The sequence below is a fragment of the Python bivittatus genome, unplaced genomic scaffold (genome assembly GCF_059951505.1).
Source record: "Python bivittatus isolate LINGU-HERP-01145 unplaced genomic scaffold, Pbiv_v1 ctg000520_np1212, whole genome shotgun sequence".
Classification (NCBI taxonomy): domain Eukaryota; kingdom Metazoa; phylum Chordata; class Lepidosauria; order Squamata; family Pythonidae; genus Python; species Python bivittatus.
In genome coordinates this window covers 2,526,822-2,554,375 of record NW_028277080.1, presented here as the reverse complement: position 1 = coordinate 2,554,375, position 27,554 = coordinate 2,526,822, and the positions used below count along the sequence as shown (strand labels likewise).

General features: G+C 44.4%; 1 protein-coding gene across 1 annotated transcript in view; it reads right to left on the bottom strand.

Moving 5' to 3' along the window:
• Positions 1-1,225: 1,225 nt before the first annotated feature.
• LOC103049228 (tumor necrosis factor receptor superfamily member 1A-like) overlaps positions 1,226-27,554 on the bottom strand; it is a 40,266-nt gene continuing 13,937 nt past the window's right edge. The window contains exons 3-10 of the mRNA XM_088147510.1: positions 17,090-17,218; positions 16,359-16,505; positions 15,228-15,312; positions 13,905-13,975; positions 13,620-13,736; positions 7,437-7,477; positions 3,178-3,322; positions 1,226-1,645 (exon numbers count right to left, since the gene is read on the bottom strand). Of these exons, the coding sequence (XP_088003636.1) occupies positions 1,380-1,645; positions 3,178-3,322; positions 7,437-7,477; positions 13,620-13,736; positions 13,905-13,975; positions 15,228-15,312; positions 16,359-16,505; positions 17,090-17,218 (1,001 nt within the window). The 3' untranslated portion in view covers positions 1,226-1,379. The remainder of the gene's footprint in view (positions 1,646-3,177; positions 3,323-7,436; positions 7,478-13,619; positions 13,737-13,904; positions 13,976-15,227; positions 15,313-16,358; positions 16,506-17,089; positions 17,219-27,554) is intronic.

Sequence of the window (27,554 nt, the reverse complement as noted above, 5' to 3'; positions counted from 1 at the left end):
GACAGACTTGATGATGTTGAGTTCAGGGCTCTGGGGGGGGGCAAACCATCACTTCCAGGACTCCTTGTTCTTCTTTACACTGAAGATAGTTCTTAATGACATGGGCTGTATGTTTGGGGTTGTTGTCCTGCTGCAGAATAAATTTGGGGCCAATCACACACTTCCCTGATGGTATGGCATGATGGATAAGTATCTGCCTGTATTTCTCAGCATTGAGAACACCATTGATCCTGACCAAATCTCCAACTCCATTTGCAGAAATGCAGCCCCAAACTTGCAAGGAACCTCCACCGTGCTTCACTGTTGCCTTCAGACACTCATTCTTGTACCGCTCTCCAGCCCTTCGGCGAACAAACTGCCTCCTGCTACAGCCAAATTTTTCAAAATTTTGACTCATCAGTCCAGAGCACCTGCTGCTGTTTTTCTGCACCCCAATTCCTATGTTTTCAAGCATAGTTGAGTCACTTAGCCTTGTTTCCACGTCGGAGGTATGGCTTTTTGGCTGCAATTCTTCCATGAAGACCACTTCTGGCCAGACTTCTCCGAACAGAAAATGGGTATACCTGGGTCCCACTGGCTTCCACCAGTTCTGTGCTGATAGCACTGCTGGACATCTTCCGATGTTGAAGGGAAGTAAGCATGATGTGTCTTCCATCTGCTGCATTAAGTTTCCTTGGCCAACCACTGTGTCTACAGTCCTCAACGTTGCCCATTTCTTTGTGCTTCTTCAGAAGAGCTTGAACAGCACATCTTGAAACCCCAGTCTGCTTTGAAATTTTTGCCTGGGAGAGACCTTGCTGATGCAGTATAACTGCCTTGTGTCTTGTTGCTATGCTCAGTCTTGCCATGGGATATGACCTGTGTCTTCCACAACCTCACCTTAGTAGCAGAGTTTGGCTGTTCCTTACCCAGTTTTAAGCCTCCTACACAGCTGTTTCAGTTTCAGCTAATGACTGTGTTTCAACCTACATGTGAAATTGATGATAATTAGCACCTGCTTGGTATAATTGGTTAATCATACACCTGACTCTAATCCTACAAGATCCCTGACTTTGTGCAAGTGTACAAAGTGTGCAAGTGTAAGAATTGATGCTGGTTTGAAAGCAAAGGGTGATCACACCAAATATTGATTTGATTTGGATTTCTCTTCTGTTTGCTCACTTTGCATTTTGTAAATTGATAAACATAAACAATTACCATATATATTTTTAAAAGCAGTCTTACTTTACAGCATTTTTTCACACCTGCCTAAAACTTTTGCACAGTACTGTATATCAAAATTCCATTTATGGTACAATAGGAAAAGAAACATCATGAAGATAGAATATGCATGTGTCAATGAGTTCTCTTTGGAAAGGAAGCAAATAACACAATGTCTATCACTGTTTGGCTAGTGCTTCCTGAATAACCTCACTACATCCACTCAGCTCCATTTGACTGAGAACCTGACTGATGCGCTGCACAGTAGCATCACGGTTTGCCAACAGTCTCCATTCTTTTAGCATCTCATATTGTGCATCCCGCACATGCCGTTGTTCCATAAAAATTCTCTCAATTGTATTTTCACTCAGTCCCAAGTATCTCACAAATTCCTTCCACCGGGACATTGGTACACGATCCACCACAGTATATAAAACCACAGGACCTGGGGGAAAAACATACAGGAAAAATCAAATAGTGATATGGAGGCTATTATTCCTCCGTCAGTCCACCACTTTAAAACATTTCTGTTAAGCTTTCATAGTTTTGAGGACAGAGAGAAAAAGGTGGTTTCCTTTGCTACCATTCAAAAATTGCATCTAGCATTTCTATCTTTCCCTTAATACCAGATTCTCTATGGTAAGAATGATATTTAAGTTTTAGGTAGATATAAGAACATTAGAAATAGAAGGCAACAACTTGAGCACCCATATAGTTATTTGAATGAGACAGGCAACCTAATGTGGAAGCATTAAACCCATTCCATTATAATCTTAAGATAATACCTCCCCCATTAAGCATCTATATTCAGTATTTCTACCCAGATAAGTAATTATATAGACATTATGAAAATAATCTATTAGAAAAAAGATTATCAAACTAAGTAATGGCCACTATATTTGACTAAAAGTACAGGTAGTCCTCAACTTACAACCATTCATTTAACAACCCTTTGAAGTTATGACGGTGCTAAAAACAGTGACTTACAACCTCATGCTTACAACCATCACAGTGTCACCACAGTCACGTGATCAAAATTCAGGTGCTTGGCCATTGACATGTATTTACAACAGTTGCAGCATCCCGGGGTCATGTGATCACCATTTGCGACCTTCCCAGGAGGCTTCCAACAAGCAAAGTCAATGGGGGAAGCCGGATTTGCTTAATGATTGTGGCAAAAAGATAATAAAATCAGGCATGACTCACTTAACAACTGCACTGCTTAGTGACAGAAGTATATATTGGTCAACTCAAGGCAGTGAACATACCTAATACTATGCCTTCTCAACATGTACTTTATGTTGAACATATAAAAAATGCCTTCTCAACATAGATTAATTAGAAGTATATGATAGCAGACAGTGTGTTGCCAGTAAGCTGGCCTGCAAGGCCAGCTGATTTTGAACAATAACATAAATTACAATTAGATGTGCTACTTTTGGTTAAACCTAAGGTAATACCTGGATAGTACTGAGACCTGGTTGGGTAGTAATGTGGATGTTGCCCTGTCAGAGATCTGCCTTCCTGGGTTTTAGGTCCTGTAGCAGGAAATAATGGCCCGGGGAGCTTTTGCCCATTTTAGGCTGATGCACCAGTTATAGCCTTATCTGGACCAAAAAGTCTTAGCACTGATAATCATCCCTTGTCACTATGAGTCTTGAGTACTGCAGTGTGCTCTACATTGGGACACTTTGGAAGGTGACTCAGAAGCTGATAAATAGGGTCTTACATCAAATTTGGATCATCAAATGGGTTGGATGAGAAAAATAGAAGGTGCAAATAGTTCTTTTTATTTAAGTTTCTCTGTATTTCTTCATAACATTTGAGTAAGATTTCCTTCCCCCTGCTTCTTGGTCTTTTGATGTGGCACCAGCTTCCATATGTCATCTTGGTAGATATACTGCACAAATAATTTATAGTTCCTGTCACCCACTCCCCTTCCCCACCTCACTATTTCTTAAAGGAAGCTGCACTTACAATCAGAAATTGGGGTCTCTCTTGCAGATTTTATGCAGTCTGGCAGTTCTTGACCTTGGCCTTGACCTAGTGGTAGTACTTGTGCGGTACCCCAGACCTTGTCTTCTTTTATGTCCAAAAGAGAATTCTTTGCTTTATCTGCAGTCTAAGTAACAAGAAGGACACATATAGCCTGTTAGGAGCAATAACAGACATCATCTGGACCTTCCCCTCTTGCTGCATGTAGAAGACTGGATTAGAGGAATGGTGAACATGCCCGGAATTCCATAATTATGTACTGTGAATGGAGTGGTATGAGAAAAGAGCAAGACAGAAGAAAGGAACATTTATTTTGCCTGACTTCTTTCATGGAAGGAATGGGCCCAATCCATGGTTTTATGTAATCCATTAATCATGAGGCAGCTGGAAACCAAGAAGGCCAAGCATACAAAGTTTTGAGGTACAGGATGTGCAGGAGCAAACCTTGAGCAGTCTGCAGAGAGCACTTCTGCAACTAATCATTGTGAAGATGTATCTTTGCTTATCATAAAGAAATTTCTTTACACTTGAGTTCCACTGAATTCAAGGGGCTTACTTCAAAAAGAGTTTAAATGCAAGTTTGTTGTATTTATTAATTTATTTTTGGCCTGAAAGGGAGAGTCTAGCTCAATCTGAGTCACCCCTTCCTCCTGGAAAGTCAGTATGATGTCATAGTAAGAAGTTAGATTAGAACATGGTTCAATGCTGCCTTCAACCATGAAAGTTCACTATATGACTTTGGGCCAGCCACTCTCTCTCACAGATCAACCTACCTCCCCCAGGTTGTTGTTGTAGGACAGATTAGAAAGGAGTGCTGTGTACACTCCCTTTTGTTTATAAATAATGAAACTAAATACTACCTCCACGCATTGGCAACATACAATATTGGTGACTGAATTTATAATTCACTGGCATTGCAACAAGGACTCCTTAATACTCCCACAGGGGAATTATTGCATTAGCAATATCAGAACATATCACCTCACTAGGAACCATCAGATTTGATTAAACCTGCTCCAGGTTTAGTAATAATAATAATGGTTAAGACCAGGGTTATTTATTTATTTATTTATTTCATGTATCAAAGTTGTCACCACCCATCTCGTTAAAAAAACGACTCTAAGCACTTACAAAACAGTTAAAATCAATTAAAATTACAATATAAAATAATCCTAAATAAATAGAAAATAAATATAATCCAAGGATAGATGTTAAACTGGCAGTAACCAGGGGAGCATCATCAAGGCACCAGCCACCCCAGGATTGGGTAAGATTCTTGTCACTCCATGCAAGCTGGCAGAACCAGATCTTTAATCCTTTCTGGAAAGCCAGGAGGGTAGGGGCCTGCCATACCTCTGGGGGGAGAATATTCCAGAGGGTGGGGGCAACGGCAGAGAAGGCTCTCCTCCTAGGCCCTGCCAGCCGACATTCTCTCACTGACGGGGTCTGCAACATGTCCTCTCTGCCTGACCAGGTAGGACAGGTTGATGTGATGGGGGTGAGACAGTCTCTCAGGTAACCTGGACCCATGCCATGTAGGGCTTTAAAGGTAATAACCAACACTTTGAATTGGACCTGGAAGCTTACCTCTTTTTTTACTACAATTCATTATGGTCTCTTCACCAAAGTTTTAGCGCTAACAGCCTCAGTGCTTAAAATGGTTTATATTAAGAAAGTTATACCCATGCTGGCTGTGTTTATTATTTTATTTTATTTTATTTATTTTAATAACTCTTATTTAAGACTGATCAGTGACTGAAATGTCATTTAAATGTATTTTATATATATTCACTACTTTTCTTCTCTTCAGTTGTCCCTGTATCCCAACTTCCTCCACTGCAGGAGTCTTTTCAAAGAACCTCCAGCTTAGCTATCATGAATGCAGTCACAGATTAAGAATAGAAGTCCAGTGTAAGAACTCCCTCTTGAATTGGAATGTTGCAGGATGATGCTACATTAGCATGAATGGTTCTTTTCTCAACTTTACATCTAAATATGATATCAAAATAATCCAAGAAACCTAATGCACTAATGTGATAGTGGTAGATGGTTTCAGTTCAGGGTACTGGAAACTGAAGCTAGGGAGAAATGAGGAAGACCAAAAGGAGATCTTGGATTATTGGTTTCCACCACTCTGAATATAAGTCCTGTTAGATACTCTACATTTAAACAATACACACTGACAGTTGCTGTCTACTTTAGCTATGATATCTTACTAGTGATTAGTATACAAGTCTCCAATTACAGTAGATAATTTTCATAACTCAGGCATCTATGAAAGGAGTTGGAGACCTATTTATTGGATCTTCTATCTGCTTTCCAGGATGCTTTTATAGTGATGGCTGGAAACATTAACACTAAAATAGGGTTTGAGTATGACTTTCTATATGCCAAATTCCAGGGCTGTTTTCCTGCTTCTGAAATGGATGTAATCTCTCTGGTAAGATGGTCAAAGGATATGAAATCAGCAAGTAGGTTTCTCTCTGGCTCCGATGGTCTAACCTCCTTCATAACAGTTTCCAAACTACATGGAAGAAGGCATTAATGGTGAGGTGAACATGCTAGGGTTTTACTTGGCTAGCCTGTATTCTTTGGGATATGAAAAGGATTGCACTATGCTGCAGCACCAAATTCTGAACACCCAAGAAGCTAGGCTGGGTATCTAGTGTGCCCTGAGAAACGGAGGCAATACAGTAGTAGCACCAACAGTGTACCTCTGGCATTCAGCAGCCCCGAAGCAGAGAAGAGTTTTACACTGATGTGTTGGAATGCTTTTACTTTTGCTATTTCAGAGGAAAGTATAAGGAAAAGCCATATATGAAACATCTCTGCCACTGTAAACCTGGGCAAATTAAGATTGCTGAGCACATCCTTCTTCAATGCCTGTGTCAGAACCTGCATCAATCAAATGCTATTTTAAAAAGTTATAGCAATGGGTATTTGCTTGATTTGATTCTGCCATTTGTATTTGGAGGGGGAGTGGTAGTTTATAGTTGTGTTTGAGTTAATGCTATGAGATGGAGAGGCGCTCAAACTGATATGGAAATTTACAGCAAGACCTGAATGCAGACAAAACTGGTGGTAGTCTGAAGGCTGGGAAGAACTGTGTTTTCAATGGGAGGAATGCACAAGGCCACCAGTCTGTGAGAAAAGATTTTGGCGCCAATGTAGTAAAGGAGGGGGGATAAGTAGAGAGAAATCTACACAGGCTTTAGTTTTAGCAATGCTTTGCTTCAAGCTGCATGTACCAACCAATAAAGGAGCATTTATCTGAACCAGGCCTGGTTTCACGAGAATTCTTCTAAATTGGGGTTTGGATTTTGTGGACTTGACAGCCTGCTATACAGAGACACACATAATATTTTTATCCTGCTAATACTCTCAAGATTGTGAGAACAAGCTAATCAGGCATACTGGCAAATGCTTACAAACCCTCAATAACATGCAGAATGCCTTTGTTTTGTATTGCAACTTATAAATCTCAGCAGGACCTAATTAAGTATGTAAAAAAGCGAATTTTGTAATGTGTGAGATAATATTACATAGATTTTCATATTCTATAAGTTAGAGCCAAGTTTCTGATTAGTTTTAGACATACAGCTTATTAATTGTTTATCTTGCAGGCTATATTTTATTGCTTACACAGCTTAGTATTAGCATTACAATTTTATTCACCGAACTTAAAACTAGTGTTTTTCATTACATTTCATTTCCTGCTTGAAATGGCTCTAGTCCTTATATCTGTGTAGTTTTAAGTCAATTTATTATGGTCTACAACTGAAATAAAGATGCCATGCTATGTTACATCATATAATTCAGTGGCTGTTTTTTGAGTCCACCTGGTCATCACGAAGGAAGCTCAGAGGCTGCTTCCTCTTCCCTTTTCTCCCTCAATCCTTTCTCCCTTTTCTCCCTTTGGAATGCCTCAATATGAAAATCATTTTGGAAAAAAAGAAGGATAGCATATTTATAGATAAGTGTTGTTTGAGTCAATGGCAGCACTAAAGAAGTATACATAGCACATGAATATTCATTGAAAAATGAATCACTGGTGGGAAGAAAAGGATTAGTGGGCTAGTAATTTAAGAAACAGAAACCTAGAAACTACTCAAAAAATTTTCAGAAACGAAGGACTCCTAATCCACCCTACTCTGCAATAATGGCAATAGGAACATTGAGTTACTCCTGATCTGTGCTAGAGACATACCTGTGGGGAATATAAGAAATTTGCAAATGCTTACCTTGGATGCAAGTTGCTTTTTTGGCTGTTGACTTGTTGAAGCTGAGAAAATAAAACCAAAGAGACAATAAATGAATCTCATTTCAATCAAACTGATTATTTTCCCAGTTTCCTGTTGCTCAGCTAATAGACGAACAGCTGAAATTGTACTTTTTTTTTTTTTTTTGAGAAAAAAGCATTTTCTCAATGGGTACAGATGATTGGACGTTAGTAGCTACTGTAAACATAGTACATCTAACAGATAAGTTCTTTTAGATAAAGAAGTTGCAATTAAGACAGAAATCCCAGTGTTGCTGTGGGATTCCAAGTATGTACAGTTTGCTTTTGAGAAAACTGCCAAAGCAATTTCCCATACTTTTAATCCCACTTATTCAGTGGAAAGTGTACTTATTTGGTTTTACGATAACAGATTTATCACCTACCAGTAAAAACTGTTTATGTCGTATCAATTTATATGAGTTAAGAAACACACACAGTAAAACCAACTGTAATTCCAAAAGCCTGTTAATTTCTTAATATTTTTTTTATCAAAATTAGGAATTCTCAGCATGGAATATAGCAATAGAAGCCAATTTGTTTATAAACACATCAACACAACCTGGAAAATTTTCAATTTCTGTGGTGCAATAGGTGGCACCACCTATGAATTATCTTAATGGTCAATTGCTGATGATTTGCTGAAACAGGTATGTTACAAAGATGTTGCAGTCACATGATTGTGATCTGGGCACTTGGCAACCAGCTCGCACTTATGACGGTTGCAGCGTTCCAGGGTCACGTGATTGCCATTCGTGACCTTCCAAGCTGGCTTCCAGCAAGCAAAATCAATGGGGAACTACGTGATTAGCTTAACGACCACGTGATTCACTTAATGGCTGTGATGATTTACTTAATGACCACTGCAAAAAAGGTCATAATATCGGGTGTAACTCGCTTAAAAACTACCCTGCTTAACAATGAATTTTCTGGTCTCTATTGTGGTCATTAAGCGAGGACTACCTGTATGTTGTTGATGAGATTCACTTCTGAACCAATAACGCTATTATTGATATACTACAGTACACTATTGTTTTAATATTGATAATGGTAATACATAAAGGTGTCAATCATGTCAAACTGTGGAATGTGCCTAGAAAAACAAGAAGCCCAGAACTTCCTGAGATCACTGTCCCCATGTGAAACCTGTATGCAGGTCAGGAAGTCACAGTATGGACAGAATATGGCAAATCAGACTGGCTCCAAGTTGGCAAAGGAGTAAAATAACACTGTATATTCTCCCCTTATTTATTCAACTGATATGTGAATACATATTGAGGAAAGCTGGATTGAAAGAAGATAAGTGTATTTTTAAAATTGGAGGAAGAAACATCAATACAGGTAATCCTCAGTTAAAGAATGAGTTCCATTCCCAAGGTCTGTCCTTAAATCAAATTTGTATGCAAGCCAGAACAGTATTATTATATAATACTGTATAAGTAGTATCGTGTAATGAACTCAAACCATTGTGTATTTAACTCAAATTTTGCTATAAATAGGCTCCATTCTTAACTATGGGTCGTCTGTAACCCAGGTGTTCTTAAGCCAGGGACTACCTGAAACCTGAACTATGCTGATTACACTATTTGATTGCTGAATATGCAAATTATCTGCAAGTTCTAATAATTAAAGTCAAGGAGCACAGTGAAAAAACTGGGACTAAGATTAAATATAAAGAAGACCAACTAATGACAGCAGGTACAGCAACCAGCTGTTTTATTTGTTATCAGTATTAACAAAAAAATTATTTACTGAAGTAAACATCTAAACCTATAGCTGAAATTTATTTAATTCAAGCTGCAATTGGGATATGTCTGTATTTGAACTGTTAAGAAAAATAAATATGCCATTGCAGATGTATCGATTACATGTATTTATAACATCATCTTGAATATTTTAACTTTTCCTCATTTTCTGTGCTCTACTTCTATATACATTCCCCTCTCACCCCTATGGGTGGTATGTGTCTTCCTCAATCTGGGGTCCTCTATCAGAGGCCTGGGAGTTTGAGGGTTCTGCGCAGTATCTTAGCTGTTCCTAGCACTGTACTCTTCTGGACAGAGAGCTCTGATGTTGTTCCTGGAATCTGTTGGAGCCACTCTCCCAGCTTAGGAGTCACAGCCCTGAGTGCTCCTACCACCACTGGGACCACCTTGGCCTTTACTTTCCACATCCTCTCTACTTCCTCCTTCAGGCCCTGGTACTTCTCCAGCTTCTCATACTCCTTCTTCCTGATGTTGCTATCACTTAGCACTGCTACATCTATCACTACCACTGTCTTCTGATCCTTGTCTGCTAACATGATGCCTGGTTGATTGGCCAGTACCTGCCTGTCCGTCTGGATCTGGAAGTCCCACAGGATCTTAGCCCTGTTATTCTCCACGACCTTCTGTGGAATCTCCCATCTGGACTTGGGAGGGGTCTAGCCCATACACTGTGCTGATGTTCCTGTACACAATGCCAGCTACTTGGTTGTACTGTTCAGTATATGCTGTTCCTGCCTGCATCTTACACCCTGCCACTATGTGCTGGACTGTCTCTGAGGCCTCTCTGCACAATCTGCACCTTGGGTCCTTTCTAGTGTGGTAGACCCCTGCTTCTATGGTTCTGGTGCTTAGTGCCTGTTCTTGTGGTGCTATGATCAGTGCCTCAGTGCTGTCTTTTAGTCCAGCCCTTTCCAACCACTGGTAGGATTTCCCAATGTCAGCCACCTCAGCTATCTGTCGATGGTACATCCCATGCAGGGGCTTGTCTTGCCATGGTATTTCCTCCACTTGAACTTCCTCCCATGTCTGCTGCTGCCTCAGGTATTCTCTCAGCAGCTCATCTTTGGGTGCCATCTTATTGATGTACTCCTGGATGCTCTGGGTTTCATCCGGGACAGTGGCTTTGATGCTCATCAGACCCTGCTCACCCGCCTTCTTTGTAGCTGGTGTACAATCTCTAGGTGTTGGATTTGGGGTGGAAACTTGCATACATAGCGAGGAGCTTCCGGGTCTTCACATCAGCAGCCTCCATGTCATCCTTTGGCCAGTGCACTATACTGGCCGGGTATCTGATTACTGGCAGGGTGTACGCGTTGATGGCATGGATCTTGTTCTTCCCACTGAGCTGGCTCTTCAGGACCTGTCTTATCCTTTGGTGGTACTTGGATATTGCTGTCTTCCTTGCCTTCTCATCATGGTTCCCATGTGACTGTGGGATACCAAGGTACTTGTAGCTGGTCTTTATGTCTGCTATGTGGCCCACTGGTAGTTCCACCCCTTCAGTCTCAACTACCTTCCCTCTCTTTACTATCATCCGACCATACTTCTCCAGTCCGAATGACATCCCAACGTCCTCACTGTAGATCCATGTCAGGTGGATCAGTGAGTTGATGTCTCGTTCACTCTTAGCATACAGCCTGATGTCATCCATGTAGAGGAGGTCGCTGATGGTGATTCCACTTTTGAACTTGTACCCATATCCAGTTCTTGTGATTATCTGGCTGAGGGGGTTTAAGCCTATGCAGAACAGCAGCGGGGACAGTGCATCACCTTGGTATATACCGCACTTGATGGCCACTTGTGCGACCTGTCTTGAGTTGACTTCCAGTGTTGTCTTCCACAGTCCCATTGAGTTCTTGAGGAAGGTCCTTAGTGTCCTGTTGACTTTGTATAGTGCCAGGCATTCACAAATCCATGCGTGTGGAATTGAGTCATAGGCTTTCCTGTAGTCAATCCAGGCTGTGCTCAGATTGGTCTACCTAAGCCTTGAGTCTTGGGCAACTGCTCTACCTATGAGCAACTGGTCTTTTGAGCCTCTGGTGTTGTTCCCAATGCCCTTCTGAGCTGTGCTCATGTACTGGCTCATACGGTCTTGTAGCTTGGCGGCTATGATGCCTGATAGAACTTTCCATGTTGTGGGGAGGCAGGTTATTGGCCAGTAGTTGGACAGTGCTGTTCCCTTGTGAGGGTCTTTCATGATCAGCACTGTCCTTCCTTGTGTTAGCCAGTCTGAGTGGGAGCCTGCTGCTAGCAGCTGGTTCATCTGTGCTGCTAGGCGTTCATGCACTGCTGTTAGTTTCTTTAGCCAGTAAGTGTGGATCATGGACGAGACAAGAGAACTTGGAATATATATGTGTGTGTGTGTGTATAAATAAGCTAATATGCTTACTGTTCACTCATATATTTTTTAACTTCTACTCTATCACATAAAAAATTACACTTAGAATCCCAGAAGAGAATCAGAGAATCATAGAGTTGGAAGGTACCTAAGAAGTCATCAAGTCCAACCCCCTGCATACTGCATACAATTCACTACATCATCCCTGCTGGATGACTATCTGGTTTCTGTTTGAAAACTTCCAGTGAAGAAACTGCTCCATACGGTGATTTAACTTCCCACGATCTGGACTCTATGCTCCTCTTGATGCTCCTCAAGATGTTGGCCTTCTTTGCACTTGCACTGCACTTGGTGACAACTCAATACTTTTAAGAGCTACATATGGCCTTGGGAGCAGTTCATGTGGTTGGTTTATGGCTTAGCATCATCTATAAATCCAGCATTATGGACTGTAAGCCATAGTTTTTGGCTTAGCATGTCCCGTGAATTTAGCCTCTTGTTACTTTTTCAATGTTAAACATAATATTGTATTTTATCTCTATTAAAATCCAGTGTTACCTATCTATTTGTGGAAAGCAGGGATGGGTCTTTACTCACTTCTAAAATTGGAAAGATGCTTCAGATTCAGCACGGGGATGCTCACAGTTCCTGTCAGCAGCTCCTTAAAGAAACCATGCCTTTACCTGGGCTTGCATAGTGACTGTATAGTCCCAGACCAACATGTCACAACCTAGTACTACTTCCTTAATGCTTCCTTAAGAGGACAAAAGTGCATGCATATTTGTCTCCCTAACAAACATACCTCTCAAATTATCACAATTATTCCTTGTACATTTATCCATGAATATGTTAATCAGCCAAGAGGACATCCCACATCTTAGCTTTGTTCCTGGCTCAGTGTTAGCCATTTCCTTTTATTCTCACGCATGTTTTACTTCCACATATTCCACTCTTACTGGATTCAGCAAGCAACCTTTAATTCCATATTCCTGCACAATATTACAGAATTTGAGTCTATTGTCAGACTTTCCTCCTTGCAGTCTGGACTCGAAACAGTTAATCCAAGGAACAAGAATCCAAGGGCTTTGGCTAATAAAATTTATTAGAAGGATGGTAGAAACAGAAGGATTTCAATGAGTACTCTACTTTCAAAGGAGACCCTTACATATAGGTAATTTAGGGCAACGAATCTCTTGTCCATTTTCTCCCATGTTTTCTCAACAGAGGTCTGGATGTGGTGTTCTTTTGTGAAAGAGGAACAGTCTTCATCTGCTCACTCTTTTGATAACTGTCACCCCTATCAGTATGAGAAGTAACTCTCACAACTATGCACTTTATCATACACTTTCTCTAAATCAGCTAACGTACAATAAATTTTCAGATTGAAATATTTATTAATAACTTTTCAGTAAAAAATCTGATCTATGTACCTGCTACCCAGCTGAGAAGAATTCTGCTAAACACCTTAACACACAAACCCACTGTAATTTTTGTATGTTCTCTTGTTACTTTTCCCAAGTTCCATTATTAATCTTAACATGTAAGCCACTTAGATTTATTTCAGTGACTGAGGTGGCATATACATTCAATGCATAAATAAATATGGATTCTTACTTTCATAAGCACCCATAACAATCTATATGGCGGCAACTCATACTCTCTGAGATAGCCACTGCACTCATAATTAAACCTTCAATTCCTTGCAGATACTCAACAATACCACAAGGATCAGGCCAGGGAGCTGTATGCTTATTTGCCTCTCTGGAGCCTGAATCACCTGTCAAAGTTCAACAGAAACATGAACCTGTCAAAGTTCAACAGAAACGTACTTGGTGACACTAAAACACTGCAATTTCTCTTCAGAATCCCGAGTCTCTGCAATCTTAAACTAATGAGACAAATATGAAAACGAGCAGTAGGTACAGTTATGTACACAATGCCTGTCATTGTGTCCAATTCTCATCCACTGTTTTAAGTCTGTGATTCATCTGATGAAATCGGTCACTTTCCTTTATTCTATTAACAGGCAATGAATGATACTCACTACAGGAGGAGAAGTACTGTCTTTCTGGGAAATATTTCTTGATGAATACGCATGCTAACAGTAATACGAAACCAAATCCAAGGATGGCAATCAGGAAACTGAGGACGAATACAAGCTCTGAATAATAATAATAAAAAAAGAACATGTTGGATGTGATTGGCTTGAAAAGATTTGAGAATAAATGTAATGGAAAAAAAGAGAATGTTAGAGCAAAGATGAAAATGTGATATGAAGGAAATGGTGGAGATCAAGATAAAATATTACATGATTGACTTCAGATCTCACCTGTGGAATTTGGTGGGCTTATAATTGGCTTGACTGCCTCACATAGTTCCTTGCAATCTTCCTTATTGCATCTAGAAGATGAAAACAGAAACAACTGTATATACTAATAACATTCATTGGCATTTTTTTATTTTACTGCCCTTTGAATCTATACTCAGAATTAGAAAACATGGGGAATTGAATAGCTTAATTTGAGTAATTTAACTGGCCCTTAAAATATGTCAAAAGGAAGTGGAAATGTACATAATCTTGGCAAACACCTGTTCCTAAAAGCAAGAGCAGAAGAGAATTAACCTTTCTCCGGGCCCCCCAGATTTGGGCTTGAGTCTCATTGCAAAAATGTCAGAGGAAAAAAAGATTGAAATAATTAGGAATAAGGAGTCATTTGTGAGGAGAATTGTGAGCAGAAGCTAAGAATTCCATTCAGGGTTGCTAGTCCCAATTGCCAAGTGTTACTCCTCAGATTTGCATTTCTATTTCCTAAGACAGTGTTCCTCAACCTCAGCGACTTTAAGACGTGTGGACTTCAACTCCCAGAATTCCCCAGCCAGCTGGGGAATTCTGGGAGTTGGTCTACACGTCTTAAAGTCGCTGAGGTTGAGGAACACTGTCCTAAGACACAGCATTAGGCGCCCACATTTCCTTCATTATGTGTAGTTTGACCCATAATAAAGATACCTTAGCTGCAAGTGATAGTGCTACAGGAATGTAACCCCCCTTTTTGCAGGAAGGATGGACCTGTGTATGGCAATGGGCAAAGGCAATGGGAGCCTAGACTTCAGGCTCCCCTATCACCTTTCTCACACAAAAATACACATTTGTTTACATGCATAAATATATATACTATCTTTTCTTACACTCTTGCTTGCTTTTTCCCCCCGACCCTGGGACTGGAAAGTTTAAATTACAGCCATCCTAGTAAACTGAAATCTCAGTGCTAATCAGCAAGGCAGCACAGAGGAGGGCAATGCAAGACTGGATCTCAACAATTCCATAATGTGCATCTTTCCAACTTCACAGCATGCTAGCATTAAAAGCGGAGGAGAAGCATGTAACTCATGAAGCTCCTCAACTGTTTTCAGCACCGCTACTCTGGGACAACTGAGAAGTACATGATGAAACACCAATCCCACTGTACAAAGGATTAGGGCAGAGAACAGCCAGGGAGCTCATTGATATGTCCAGACCCGAGCAATTTCCACCGCAAATCATCATGGAAACAGGAGGATGCATCAGCTGGGAGCAGAGAAAAGGCCTACAGTTACATGTAGCCTAGAAGTTATTCACACTTGAATTACAGGATAGATAACAACATTTCCCCACCTGCTGCAGGGAACACACTTGTTCTGATCTGCCTGAAGAAAAAATCCAAAGTGACATTCGCATATTGTATCACTATATGTGGTGCCTAGAAAATAGCAGGAGAAGCAAATAATGATTATTAGGTGATAATAAGCTGGGGCGTTTTTAAAGCCCAGATAAATAGTCAACCTGATCCCAAAAAATTAAGCAGTCAGCTCTGATTAGTACTTGCATGAGAAATACAAGGGTGCAGGCTAGATTGGGAAGTTGCAAAAATACCTCAGAAGAAAATGAAACATGGGATGGGGCCAATACCAGTGGAAAGGATTAGCTATGATAGGAGATTGGCATTGTCAGATAAAGCACAGAAGGCCTGGAATTAGATAATATTAAGAATGCTGAAATTTAGAATGAGCTGAGTTAATACCAAAAATTACAAAAAGGGGAGGGGGATCTTCCTCATATATATTCAAAATAACAAAGAAAAAAGTAACAGCTATTGTCTGCAGCAAGCCATAGCATTTGTCTTTCATAGCTTGGGCTTGAAAATTAATTAATATCAAGGCTGGTTAGTACTTGGATGGGAGACTACCAAACAATTCCAGCACTGCAAAGTCAAAAAACATCCCCAAAGATGACAATGGTAGTACTGTTACCAAAAAAATTAAGGGGTCCTCAAGATTTGAGCTCTCCAACTCTTTAAATCAGCTGCATCTTCTCCCAGAATTTCACAGCTGCAGTATAATCCCAGAAAAAGATCCCTTTGGTTTAAGGAGTTGCAGGCAGATGCTACATGAGAACCCCCATAGACTCTGAAGTCTGTTTCTGGAGCACTGCATAATTCTACTGCTCATTCCCTATTAATTATACAATAGTTTGAAATTATCTTTTTTCTATATCATATTCTCTAGTGAATGTTCTTTTTAATTCAGTTTCTGGTACCATACTGTGCATGTTAAGTGGTAAAAGGTGGAACGCAGATTTAAAAACCAGATAAAAATAAGAGGAAGTGAATGGAAGACGACCAACTTTGCCAACAAGCAAATAGATTGCACTGAACACAAACATACTATATTATTGTAGAGGATAAATGAATGAAGATGGAGTCAGATTTAAACTGTTATCATATTGATTTTTCTAGATCACACTTACAGCGTTGTCTGATTTTTCCATTTTGACAGTCACTGCAATTCTTGCATAAGAATTCAGGATTTCTGGTAGTCTTATACTGATTATCGCCACAACCACAAACAGTGTTTTGCCGATGGGTACAGTTGGACTGTGTTATCTGCTGAAAGCCTGGAAAGAGTCAGGAAAAGCTGAGTATTTCTATTGAGATCATACTGCTACATGTAATAGCAGAACAACCTGAACATTAAACCGAACTTCTACATGCAATTCTTAATTTGGAAAACAGTTCTAGTGCTTATATTTCACATCATTTAAAATATAAGTTATATAAGAACTGATTTGAATTTACAAAAAGCAGGATATAAAACTCCAAAAATTTGTACCAAGGAGTCCACACTCACAGCATTCTTGGCAGACTGGCATTGTAAACATGCTTCCCTACCACCCATCCACCCACCCACTCACTCTTTCTTTCTCTCTCTCTCTCCCTCCCTCCCTGATTTATGGGTGCAATTTATAATTTGCTTTAATTGCAGGGACTCTAAGCAATGTATCAACAATAACATAACCAATGTAGCTATTATAATAAAACACAATAAACCTAATGAATAACATATTAATAATAAAAATAAACATATAGGCACATCTGGCACCAACAGCTATATACACACAAATAAATATACAAAGTTCTAATGCTTGCTTTGTTCACTAGTGCTCACTTTTAATTTAACCACATACAAAATTAAACTTACTTGAACGACATCTTTGGCATCCAAAACACTTTTGTAAATAATTCTGTTGAGACATAAAAGCACCTTCAGGACATTTGGAGCATTTAGTTGCCTTATCTGGCCCTGAACAATGTTCTTCAACATAAGTTCCTGGAAAGTGAAAGGATACCACCAAGTGAATCAGAAAATCACTGAAATTGAAACTTTCAAATAATCTAAAAATGGAGGATGTAATTATTTATTATGTATTATATTTATATACCACTGAATCTGTCAAAGACTTGTGATAGCTTACAACAACCCAAAAATTTCTCAGTAACAATATCAAAAATAAAATGTCTATGGCTGAATTTAAAATAAACAGACGTACTAAATACTGTCAATAATCATGATAAATGGACAATTATAAATTGACCAAGGCTTTATCATAGACCAGAAATATATCTAAACCAGTAACAACAACAATAACAGCAACAATACATGTTAAGAAGAACTCTGTTTTGACTGTCTTCTGGAACCCTATTATAGAGGAGCCAATCTAATTTCTGAGGGGAGGCCATGCCATAGAACCAAGGCCGTAACAGAAAAACAGCACTTCTGGGCCTCAGCCCCCTCACTTCACAGAAATTAGGGACAACCAAGTTCCTCCCTACCTGAACATACCAGGTAGATTGATTCTGGTTGGAGAGGGCGGTCCTGCCCTGGGGCCAAGCTATGTAGGGCTCGATAGTTCAAAACCAGCAGTTGGAATTACATCTGGAAACATAATGGCAATCTATTCCAGCTCACAGCACAGGTGTTAGGTGCTCCTCACGCCTTACACCCCCCAGTAAGCGGGTTATTGCATTCTACACCAAGAATAGTTTCCAATGTAAGGTTTGCCCCGTTCGACAGAGAAACTCTCGTGACACGTGTGGTTCACAAAGAAGGTTTACTCATGCGTAACGTAGTAGTCACAAGCAAAGCCAGGACTGGCTTGGTACAATTGCATCACTTGTTATATTCCCCCCTTCCCGTGCTTTTTTCCCGCCCCGCGATCACGTTGCAGCTGCGGATTATTGGCCCCCAATAATCCCCCTTGATTGTTCATGATGGCAGGATCGGTCAGGGTCCACTGTCCTTGATTGCCAGTCCCCCTCCGGCTGGGTTGGTTCCTCCCCGTTACGTGCAAGCCCGCGGGTTCTGTGCTGCGTTGCGATCTTGTTTCGCTGCCTGCGGCCCCGTTCATTGCTGGCTCGCGCCGTTATCAGTTTATAGTTAAAAGCTTCCGCTGCGGTTTTCCTGTTTGGCTGGGCGCAGGTGGCCCGTTAATTAGCGGCGCTTTCAGTTCCTCTTTTCCCCGCTAGCTACCGCCGGTGGATTCCGCGTGGTCTGGCTGCGAGCTTCCCTGAAGCCCCGTGCTTCCCTGAAGCCCCGTGCTTCCCTGAAGCCCCGTGCTGACCGAACCTGACATACCGCCCCCCTGAAGACAATTCCCCCCCCCGGCTCTATTTCGGCTTCCCGGGGTATTTTTTGTAAAAGTCCCGCACTAAGTCTGGTGCCCTTATGTGGGTTTTACTCACCCATTCGCTGTGGGACTTGGGAAAATGTTTCCATTGCACTAGGAGCTGGGTCTGCCTCTTGTGCCTCCGGGCGTCCAGTATCTGGTTGATCTCGAAATGCTGCTCCCCCCCGACCATGATAGGTGGTGGCACTCCCTCTGTCTTGTGCCAGGCGTTCCCCGGCTGGTGCAGCTTTAGCAGGCTGCAATGGAACACCGGGTGGATCTTCCCGAGGCTTTTCGGGAGCGTCAGCCTGACGGTTACTGGATTGATGACCTCTGCAATGGGGAACGGCCCCACAAACCTCGGGCTGAGTTTTTTCGATGCCTGGTGCGTCTTTAGGTTTTTGGTTGACAGATACACCTGGTCCCCCACTTTCCACTGCTCCTCGGGGAGCCTCTTGCGGTCCGCGTGTTTCTTGTAGTCGGCTTTGGCTCTTTGCAATGCCGCGTGCGCCGCTCGCCAGGTCGCGTCGATTTGGGCGAACCAGGCGTCCAGGGAGTTGATCTGGGATTCCGGCTGAGGCAACTCCGGCATGGGGACGAAGTCTCTCCCAGTGGCTACTTTGAACGGAGAGAACCCGGTACTCTTGTGGACGGCGTTGTTGTATGCCACTTCCGCGAATGGTAGTAGCTCCGCCCAATCGTCCTGTTGGTGCCCCACGTAGCAGCGCAGGTACTGTTCGAGCCCCCCGTTCAGGCGTTCCGTTGCTCCGTCCGTCTGCGGATGCGCCGCGGAAGAAAGGGCTTGTTTCGTCCCCACCCGCTTCAGGAACTCCCTCCAGAACCGCGCGATGAAGTTGCCGCCCCGATCGCTGATGACCCGTCGGGGCGCGCCGTGGAGCCGGTAAACATGTTGCACGAACAGTCTCGCCAACCCCTCTGCCGTGGGGACTCGCCGGCACGCTACAAAGTGCGCTTGTTTAGAGAATAAGTCCGTAACCACCCAAATGGTGGTCTTCCCCTTACTCTCCGGGAGCTCTACTATGAAGTCCATGGCGACCTCTTGCCATGGGCTGTCGGGTTCCGCTACCGACTGGAGTAGCCCTCTAGGTTTCCCTTTGGCCCCTTTCGCCGTCGCGCACACCGGGTAACCCCCGAGTACGCCTCCACGTCCTTACGGAGCGTGGGCCACCAAAACTGCCGCCGGATTAAGTGGAGCGTCTTTACGAAGCCGTAATGCCCCACGCTCCGGCTGTCGTGGGCTCTTTCCATGACCTCCCGTCGGCAACCCTCGGGCACGTACAGCTTTCCTTCGTGCCACCACAACCCCTCTTGGCTGGTTAGCGCCTCTCGGTTCTGCTTGAGCCAAGCGTCCCGCTCCGCCGCCTCCGCGAACCCTTGCCTTACTTCAGGCGCTGCGTCCCGTCGCTCCCCCTTGGTCTGGCTTCAGGTCACCACCTTTGCAGCCAGTCTGCTGGCAGGGATGATGGAGTCCACGATCTCCTCCCGTAGGCTGGCGTGCTGGGGCATGCGAGACAGTCCATCTGCTAGGAAGTTGCGCTTCCCGGGGATGTGTTTTAGTGTGAACCTGAACCTCCCAAAGTATTGGGACCACCGCGCCTGTTTGGGGGATAGCTTACGCGGGGTCTTCAGGGCCTCGAGGTTCTTATGGTCCGTCCACACCTCGAACGGTTCAGCTGCCCCCTCCAGTAGATGCCTCCACGTGGCCAGTGCCCACTTGACTGCGTACGCCTCTTTCTCCCACACCATCCACCTCCTCTCCGTCTCGGTGAATTTGCGGGAGGCGTAGGCGCATGGGTGGATGGCCCCCTCCGGGCTGGGCTGGAGCAGGACTGCCCCCGTTGCCACGTCTGACGCATCTACTTGGATTATAAACCGCCGATCTGGGTTGGGATGGCGCAGGATTGGCTCCGCTGTGAACCGCCGTTTTAGCTCCTCAAACGCCCCCTGGCATTCTGCAGTCCACGCAAGTGCCATGCTGGGCTTGGGGGGTTTCCCAGTGCCCTTGGTCTTTAGCAGGTCAGTTAGGGGAAGGGCGATTTGGGCGAAGTTCGGGATAAACTGTCTATAGAAGTTCGCAAACTCTAGGAAGCTTTGGAGTTGCCTCCGGGTTCGCGGCGCTTCCCAGCCCAGGACATCCTTTACTTTCGCCGGGTCCATCTCAATTCCCCGGCTGGATATTCGGTAGCCGAGGTAGTCTAGTTGCTCTCGATGGAACTCGCATTTCGATAGCTTCCCGTACAGCTGTGCCTTCAGCAGTCTCTGGAGCACCGTGCGCACCAGGCTCACATGCTCCGCCAGGGTTTCGGTGTAGATGAGGATGTCGTCCAGGTAGACCAGGACGCCCCGGTAGAGTAGGTCGTGCAGCACCTCATTTATTAGCTGCATAAATACCCCCGGGGCCCCTTTTAATCGGAACGGCATCACGGAAAACTGGTAGCTTCCAAGCGGCGTGTTGAACGCCGTCTTCCACTCATCTTTTGCGTGGATCCTGACTCTGAAGTAAGCTTCGCGCAAGTCCAGTTTTGTGAACACCCTCCCCTTAAGACAGATGCGACATCAAGTCCTTCATCAGGGGGAGGGGGTATTTGTACTCCGTGCTGATTGCGTTCAGCCCCCGGTAGTCCATGCACATTCGGAGCGAGCCATCCTTCTCCCGGAATAGTACCGGGGCCGCTAATGGTGACTTCGCGGGTTGGATGAATCCCCGCGCTAGGTTCTTGTCTATGAACTCCCGCAGAGCCCCCATCTCTCTCCTTGACAGGGAGTACATTTTCGGCTTAGGCAGGGTCGCCCCTGGCTCTAACTCGATGGCGCAATCACTGGGCCGGTGTGGTGGGAGCTGGTCGGACTCCTTCTCCCCGAACGCTGCCGCCAGGTCTCGATACTGCCTCGGGATTCCGCCGCCCGTCGTGGGTTCCCCGGGCCCGGCCTCTCTCTTTGCGGTTGTCTCGCCAGTCGCCGCTGCCTCCCCATGCCTCGGGATCGTTGCGGGTCTCCGGGGTCCCGGCGCTGCTGCTGCTGCTGTTGCCGGCCGGGTCTCAGGCTCCGTCTGCTCTCGCCCCGTCTCCCGGTGTCCCGGACCCTCCACTTGCGCGTCTGTGGTTACGGCCGCACCCGTCTCCACGGCTCGGTCCCCTCTGCTCTCGCACTTCACCGGTCTGTCGACCCCGAACCGCACTGCCTCCGCCGTCCAGTCGACCCATGGGTTCCGTCGCCGCAGCCACGCCAAGCCGAGTACCACCGCGTAGTCGGCCACCGGGACCACCACAAATCTCAGTTCTTCCCGGTGACTCCCGATCGTCATCTGGACCGGCTCGGTGTAATCCTGAGCTGGCCCCCCCCCGCCAGCGTGCCGTCTAGCTGGCTGAATGCAATGGGCTCCCGGAGGCGCCTCAGCTGTAGTCCGAGCCCCGAGACCACCGCTGGGTGCATCAAGCAGTGGGTGCAGCCTGAATCCAGTAGCGCCCGCAGCTGTGCCTCCCCTCCGGATCTCACCCCCCGGATGTGTATTCTCACCCGGAACGGAGGGCAGTCCTCATCTCCTATTGGGTCCGCGCGCCTCGACTCCCCTGCTCGCACTGGGACGCCGTTCAGTGCGAGCGCGCCTCGTTTCCCGCTGGCTCTGAGTCCTCTCCGGAGGACGCCGTCTCCGGGGTCGACCACCCCCCGCGTCCTTTCTCGGTCACCGCCGCCACTGCCCCCTTCCGCGGTCGGTCGCCGGCCCTTTTCCCGGTTGCACGCGGGGGCTTGACTTCAGGCCGTGGTGAGGCTCCTTCCCGCTCCGTCGGGCACTGCACCGCTCGGTGGCCTCTGCCTCCGCACCGGAAGCACAGGTTCGGGGCTCTGGTCGCCTCTTGCACCCCGGTGGACTGCCGCCGACTGCTCCGCCTTTCCTCGGTGGTTCTCTCCCTCGGCTGGTCCCTCGTCTGGTCCCGTCGCCTCGCGCTCTGTTGGATCTGCCGCCATGCCGATTCCGCCGTTCCGGCCAGCCAGATCCAATCTTTCACTGTGGACGGGTCGTCCCGCCCCAGTGCCCGCTCCAGGATCTCTGGATTGAGCCCCCTCTTAAAATACTTCACCCTCAGGGACTCCGGCCAGTCCGTGAGCTTCTCTGCCAACCTCCGGAACTCCAGGGCGTACTCTGATACCGACTTGCCCCGCTGCCTGAACTGCAGGATGTCGTCCTCCGCCCGCTTGGCGCTCAATGTGTCCTCGAATCTGTCCCGGAGCGCCTGCAGGAAGTCCGGGAAACTCCGTAGTTCCGCCGCGTTGGCATCGTATAGTCCGATCACCCAGCTAGCTGCTTGACCATCTAGCAGCTCGGCCACGTAGGATACTCTATCCTCGTCCCTAGCGAATAGGTGACCACCCCTCTGCATGAACCCCCTAACGTGCGTCAAAAAGTGCGGCAGCTGTTCAGGGTCCCCTGAGAACTTCCCAGTGATACCTCGAAGTCTCAGGGCGTCTGCCGCCCGTCGGTCCACCGACCGGGGCATCGTGGGCGGTGCCGGCTGAGGTGCCGGACCGCCACCCCTGTTGCTCGCCCCCTCGCTCACCGCCGGTGGTCCCACTCTCTGTAGCAGGGTCTGGAGCATCGCCTCCATGGCGTCTAGGCGCCGCTCGACTCTCTCCTCTAGTCGGGCGAACTTCTTGTCCCACTCGCGGTTCCGGGACCCTGAACCTCGGGTCATCGTGACGCCTGAACCGTCTGGCCCTTGGTTCACGCCCATCGACCACCGCTCGGCTGGAGGGCGCCCGGTCCTGGCCGCTGTCCCGTCGCTCCCGGGTGGCTCTGACCGTCCCTCCTCGAGCCTGGGTTCCTCGTGCTCCAGCTGACCCACGGATTCCTCGTTGCTGGTCATGCCTGTATTGGAAAAGGAAACGCTCCTCGGTGGTACCGGGTAGCGCTAACGGTGAGTCCTGGCTTTATGTAAGGTTTGCCCCGTTCGACAGAGAAACTCTCGTGACATGTGTGGTTCACAAAGAAGGTTTACTCATGCGTAACGTAGTAGTCACAAGCAAAGCCAGGACTGGCTTGGTACAATTGCATCACTTGTTATATTCCCCCCTTCCCGTGCTTTTTTCCCGCCCCGCGATCACGTTGCAGCTGCGGATTATTGGCCCCCAATAATCCCCCTTGATTGTTCATGATGGCAGGATCGGTCAGGGTCCACTGTCCTTGATTGCCAGTCCCCCTCCGGCTGGGTTGGTTCCTCCCCGTTACGTGCAAGCCCGCGGGTTCTGTGCTGCGTTGCGATCTTGTTTCGCTGCCTGCGGCCCCGTTCATTGCTGGCTCGCGCCGTTATCAGTTTATAGTTAAAAGCTTCCGCTGCGGTTTTCCTGTTTGGCTGGGCGCAGGTGGCCCGTTAATTAGCGGCGCTTTCAGTTCCTCTTTTCCCCGCTAGCTACCGCCGGTGGATTCCGCGTGGTCTGGCTGCGAGCTTCCCTGAAGCCCCGTGCTTCCCTGAAGCCCCGTGCTGACCGAACCTGACATCCAAGTGGTTTTCAAAGGCAGCCCCTGTAGATCAAACAGGTAATGATGACTGCATGAGCTACTGTTGTGAAGTAGAATTTAGAAGCTAGCAGCTAGTGCTACCAAACAAAAGCTCTTGGGTGCCCCCAAACACATCTTTTGTGGCTCTTGGAACCTCTTCTAAGCATAATAGTTGAAAATCAATAATAGCGTACAACACCTATGAGCATGTTTTCTCAGAACTTCACCCACAGGCTCCACACAAGCTCTCATCCATGCATCTGTACTTACAAACAGTCCCAGTTAAATCCATACCCAGACTGTGTTGACACATTGCAATAAATTTAACTATTGCTTATTCAATAAACCACACTTGGGTGGATTTTTGCAACATACTAAGCTACAAACCATAATTTACAAGTCATGAGGCAGGGTTTACATAACATTACCTGCAAACCAAACACATCATGTTGTGCCCTAATGCAGTGTTAGCACCTATGTTCATATTCTTTGTCCAAGTATAAACACACATGCACACACACACACACACACTTTACTGGGGTCCTTCTTCCTTCCCAAAGTTTCCTGTCAGGAGGCTCCTCCTCTCCTCCAGGAAAATCAGCTGGGAACAAACTGGTTTTGCAGGCAGTGGCAGCAAAAATTGTGTGATTTATCTTCCTTATTATGAGGAGTGAGCCCTAAGGCTTTGCTTGCACTCCCATTGTCTGGGGAGCATAAATGAAGTGGGTGGTAGGCATATTTGCCATTAAAGATATGGTACTGCTGATCCCTATCCCAATATATGTAAGGTAAATTCCAATTTGTTATCTTGGCTTATTTCCTGAACTTAATTAGTTTGCAAATGGGTGCACACATATAACCTTAGCAAGTATGGTAACAGGACAATTAGGTTGCAAAATAGTACTGAGTTCATCTATGAAATTACACAATCTCTAAGAGGATAAAAAAACAAAAAAAATGCCACTACTGTACTAACCTATGCACCACATTTCATTTGGTCCCACCTCAGTTTGTGGCCCTCTTAATTAGAAAATCTGAGATAAAAGTTGGCTATTACTTCCTCAATATAACTGCTGAGTAGGAGTAATTGTGTAATGCGTACGTATGCGTGGACGCACACACACACACACTCACCTATTTCCTTTCTCTGTAGGCAACCTTTTGCAAAGTGCCAAAAAGGCATAAAGTAACCCAAGTAAATTTAGAAACATGAGATAAAAAAGGAAAAACATATATAGCTAAAACTAGCTGATACCTGCATCATTAACAATAACCCTCCATGTATTTTTATCCTTGCAAATCATTCCTGCTTTCACCATATTCATACATTCTTTCCTATATTACCTTTTGTTCTTTAAACTTCTGACCTCTTGAGGATCTCAAAGATCTCAGCCATAACTGTCTCAGTCTTCCCTCCCAAACCATTCTCTTTATGTATTTATTCTGCAGTTCAATCCCCATTCATTCTCCGTATATGACCAAACTAGACCACCATACTTCATTTAACAGTCACTCACTCTTGTATTCAATCCACATTGATTTACCCCCCGATCCTTGATCTTACTATTTTTTATTTACTGCACATACTTCTGAAGTACCCCATTCCTATGCATTCAACTTACTTTTATGGTTTTCCAGACATATGCAACTCTCGGTTCCCTATAACAAAGCAGATAGAAGTAGACAAAAAAACAAAAATCTGGTCTGCACACCCCTGCATAAAACCATACTGCTCTTCTTAAATTTTGCTCATTGTGACCTCTCATAACCTTTCTTTCAAAATTCTCCAAAACCTCCCAGGCATGCTTAGCAAACGAATCCCCTATAGCTTCTGCATTCAGTCTTGCTACCTTTCTCTTGGTAGTCATATCCAATGTCAAAGTACTTTATTTTGCTCATTGACCAGCTTTATCTAACATAAATCATGGGATACAAAAAGATAAAAAATAAAATAACATAAATAAAACAAAATGCAATACAAGATAAATTGAACATTGATTATATGCCATCAAGTCATTTTTGACTCCTAGCAACCATGTAGATATTCTCCAAGACAATCTATCCCTAACCTGTTCTTTCATGTCTCCCAATGGTGCACTCATCACCTCTGTAACTGAGTCCATCCACCTTGCTGCTGGTCGTCCTCTTCTTCTTTCCTTCGACCTCTCCCAGTATTAGAGCCTTTTCCAGAGAGTTGGGTCTTTGCATAATGTGTCTGAAATAGGATAATTCGAGCCTGGTCATTTATGCCTCAAGTGAGCACTTGTTGATTTGTTCAATGATCCATTGGTTTGTTTTCTTGGCTGTCTACAATATTCTCAGGGGTCTTTTCTAACACCAAAGTTCAAAAGCATTAATATTCTTCCTATAATGCTTCTTTAAAATTCAACTTTTGCTTCCATAGAGGGTTCACAGGGAATACCATGGCTTGCACCATTCTGATCTTTGTAGGTACAGACACATCACAGCAATTGAGTATCTTTCCCAAGGCCTTTAATCCCTACTCTGCCGAGTGCTAGCCTGTGGCGTATTTCTAGACTGCTTGTTCCTTTACTGTTGATGGTTGGTCCTAAAAGGCAGAAGCTACCCACCACTTTGATATCTTCATTGTCAAGTCTAAGGTTGGTTGTTCTACCTATTGTCATTAATTTGGTCTTCTTTACATTTAATTTTAGTCCCATTTCTTCCCTGTGCTCTTTGACTTTTACTACTAGGGCTTGCAGATCCTTTGCATTTTTGGCTATCAGGGTAGTGTTTATCAGCATAGTGCAACTTATTGATGTTTCTTCCTTCAATTTTAAAACCAAACTTATGTTCTTCCAATCCAGCTTCCCTTAATATATATTCCACATATAGGTTGAATAAATAAGGGGAGAGTACGCAACCTTGTTGCACTCCTTTGCCAACCTGGAGCCAGTCTGTTTCACCATGTTCTGCCTATACTGTGGCTTCCTGACCTGAATATAAGTTTCTCATGAGGACAATGAGATGTACTGGCATTCCCATTTTTCTGAGCACATTCCACAACTTGACATGATTAACACAATCAAAGGTTTTTCTATAACTGATGAAGCACATACTGACTTTTTGGTATTGTTTGGCTTTTTTAATTATCCAGGGTGCATTGGTAATAATGTCTCATGTTCCTTGGTCTTTTCTAAACCAGCTTGAACATCTGGCATCTCTTTTTCCATGTAGAGCTCTAATCTGCATTGGAGGATTCTAAGCATTATTTTGCTAGCATGTGAAATTAAGGATATTGTACAATAGTTTGCACACTTGGTTAAGTCTCCTTTTTTCGATATTGGAATGTGGATTGACCTTTTCCAATCGGTTAGCTGCTGTGTCATTCTTCAGATTTGCTGGCATAGCTTGGTTAGAACCTTGACTGATTTTGTTCTGTCACTTGCCATATTTCAGCCAGTATTCCATCAGTTACTGTAGCTTTCCGACTTGGAAATGACTGGAGTGTTGATCTAACTTCA